At 38.8% G+C, this 3,129-nt stretch overlaps 1 protein-coding gene across 1 annotated transcript; it reads left to right on the forward strand.

The window, feature by feature from the left end:
* Positions 1–1,382: 1,382 nt before the first annotated feature.
* On the forward strand, positions 1,383–2,321 carry LOC115074741 (olfactory receptor 2G3-like). The gene has a single exon (XM_029574504.1). The coding sequence runs from the start codon at positions 1,383–1,385 to the stop codon at positions 2,319–2,321; it is 939 nt and encodes a 312-aa protein (XP_029430364.1).
* Positions 2,322–3,129: the final 808 nt, after the last annotated feature.

Below are 3,129 nucleotides of genomic sequence, written 5' to 3' on the forward strand. Positions count from 1 at the left end.
AGGTGTCTTAGGGTTAGGAGTCTGTGGTATCCTTCTTTAGTTTTATTTGCTATGTGGTTCTTGAAAGAAAGTTCTTTATCAATGATAACTCTGAGGTTCCTGGTGTGGGTGGTAGGGAGTATAGTTATCATTTGTTTGTCAAGTATTGTCAGGGGTGGCGGAGTTGGATTGGGTTTTTTATCCATGAGTATTATTTCAGTTTTGTCAAAGTTGATTATGAGTTTCATGGAATTTAGGAGATGTTTGATAGAGATAAGTAGTTCTGAGGTTTTCTCTTGTCTTCAATAGAATTTTGTATGGGAATGAGGAGCTGAATGTCATCAGCATAGAGAAAGTGTGTGATTTCATATTCTTTTAGTAGTTGGCAGATAGGGAGAAGGTATATGTTGAAAAGGGTGGCTGATAAAGCTGATCCTTGAGGGACTCCGGTGTTGAGGTTGATTGTTTTTGATAGGTTGTTGTTGATTAATACTTGGTATGTTCGATCAGATAAATAGGAAAAAAACCAACGTAAGGTATTGCCAGTTAAACCAATTTGGGATAGTCACTCCAATAGTATATTGTGGTTCACTGTGTTGAAGGCAGCTGAAAGGTCAAGAAGAAAGAGCAAGTTTTTTTTTTGGTTTTTTTTTTAAATAAAGGTATGAAACTGCAAGCGAGCTTTCTGCAACATGAACAGATCTGAAGGGGCTAGTGAGGATTCAAAAGATCTTATACTCCAACATCTTTTTTGTCTGCCCTTTTATAAGGTATCATATCCCAGAAAGATTTCTCTCCAGGAAAGTGGGGCTACTAGAACTCATTTCTCACATAAAGAAATGCTTCAAAGGGCAAGATTTTCCCCAGAAAAAAATTCTGTTCCATCTTTTCAGTGTTTGAGTGGAGATCTTTGTTTTTCAATTTGTATTATTTTCCCTGGGAATTTCAATGTTATAACAAAAAATAATTCAGTAGAAAATAACTTATAAAAAACGAGAAAATTCAGTGGCAAAATCATTTTCTACTGATTTTTGTTGCAACATTGAAATTCCCAGAGAAAATAAAATAAAAAACTGAAAACAAATCCCTATGTATAAATTCCACTTGCTGCAAGTTCCTTTCCATAATGAAACCCCATCTATAGGATCATGAAACAAAGGAGCATGCTTCTTGATGACATCATAGTTTACTGTCTTTTTTTTTAGTACAATCAACCCAACTCTAATTTTTCTGTTACTTTATGGCAAGACTATAGTTTGCTGCTGCAGATATTTGATGAATTAACAAGTAACTTAAAATGAATGATAATTAAGAATGTAAGTTGGGGGAAAAAGTCTCATTCAGTTTGCATATTATAATTTTTGGTCTTTTGTTATCCTTCCAGATATAGCCTAGTGTCTGAGATGGACAGGAAAAATGTAACCTCGGTGACAGAATTCATTCTACTGGGACTTTCCACTCAGCTGAAGACACAGACTGCCCTCTTTGGAGTGTTTCTAATCTGCTACTTGATAACCCTGTTGGGCAACTTCCTCATCGTATTGCTAAGCAAAGTTGATCCTCGTCTTGACACACCTATGTACTTTTTCCTAAGCAACCTGTCCTTCCTGGACATCTGTTATACGTCAAGCATCATCCCAAAAATGTTGGTAAACTTCCTGGCCAAGAGAAAGAGCATTTCATTTCCTGGATGTGCAGCTCAAATGTTCATTCATCTTGCCTTGGGAGGAACAGAATGCTATCTTCTTATGGTAATGGCTTATGATAGATATGTTGCTATATGTAGTCCCTTACATTATACAAATATCATGAACAAGTCTGTCTGCATTCAGTTGGCAACTGGGTCCTGGTTAGGGGGCATTTTGAACTCAATGGTACACACTGTGCTTGCTTTGCAGTTACCCTATTGTGGTCCCAATGTAATTAACCATTTCTTTTGCGAGGTACCGGCAGTGATAGAGCTGGCATGCAAGGATATCTCCACGAATAAAACTGTGATTTTCATGTGCGCTATAGTGGTGGTAATGATCCCCTTTTTCCTAATCCTTATAACGTACATTCGTATCCTTTCCGCTATCCTGAAGATCCGTTCTGCAGAGGGGAGAAAGAAAGCTTTCTCCACTTGTGCCTCCCACCTAATTGTAGTGACCTTATTCTATGGCACTATTATATTTATGTACATGAGACCTGGCTCAAGCACTCATTCCGATCAGGATAAAATGTCTACTCTGTTTTACAGTGTTGTGACTCCAATGCTAAATCCCATCATCTATAGTCTGAGAAACAAGGATGTGAAGGAAGCTTTGATTAAACTCATGATGAATAAGGCAAGTGCTCAATAGAGGTACCTTATAGCACCATTTTTATAGGGAGAGGCCGAGACACTTCTGGTTTTCTACCCATTGTAGTCTGGGACTTGTAGTTCTATTTTAAGAAGCAGGAGCTAATAGTCTATAGATGCAATAGATTGAAAGTAGGACTGGCTTAGCCTCTCCCTACAAACATGGTGCCATATGGTAACCATTCTTCAAGTTCAAGAGAACTGGCATTTACTTTATCAGAACTCCCAGCTATTCATTTAAATGAATAAATAGATGTGGGAAAGTGGTTTACTCAATTAGCAAAGGGCTGCAGCTGAGTCTGCAGATTTTTAATCAATGGTGACTTCAGAAATTTTATCCCTGGCATTCGAATCAGAATAATGGAGAGGAGGCGGCAAAGCTAATATTCATGGAAGTACTAACTGAATGATGAATCTATTGTTACTGCCCTGGAATACTGCATCTTCTTCTTCAGAGTCACTTAAGTCTCCTCAGGGGCTGGAGAGGCTGCTGCTGCTCTGGGGTTCAGCCAGAATTCAACGTGGCTTACAGGTAGAATGGCCCCATGTCCCTGCTTCTGATCGCAAGCACTCTTAAAGAGGAAAGATGACCGAAGCACTCTGATCTGAAAGCCAGCTAATGAGTCTCACTGATTTGAGTTTTTCTTCCTCCCTGCCCAGACAGATGGCAGAGGTGACCAAAGATAAAGGATTGTTAGAACTACTGGGGCAGGAGGGGGCAAATACTGAGTCCAAAGAAAGAGCCTGTTCAGATTATGTATTAAGTTCATGTCCAATATTTATTTTTGCTCCTGCTAGAGAACCTGAAA

The sequence above is a fragment of the Rhinatrema bivittatum genome, chromosome 13, assembly GCF_901001135.1.
Source record: "Rhinatrema bivittatum chromosome 13, aRhiBiv1.1, whole genome shotgun sequence".
In the NCBI taxonomy this organism is placed as follows: domain Eukaryota; kingdom Metazoa; phylum Chordata; class Amphibia; order Gymnophiona; family Rhinatrematidae; genus Rhinatrema; species Rhinatrema bivittatum.

Excerpts from the sequence above, each read along its gene's own strand:
- LOC115074741 (XM_029574504.1), top strand. The coding sequence starts at position 1,383 with ATGGACAGGAAAAATGTAACCTCGGTGACAGAATTCATTCTACTGGGA.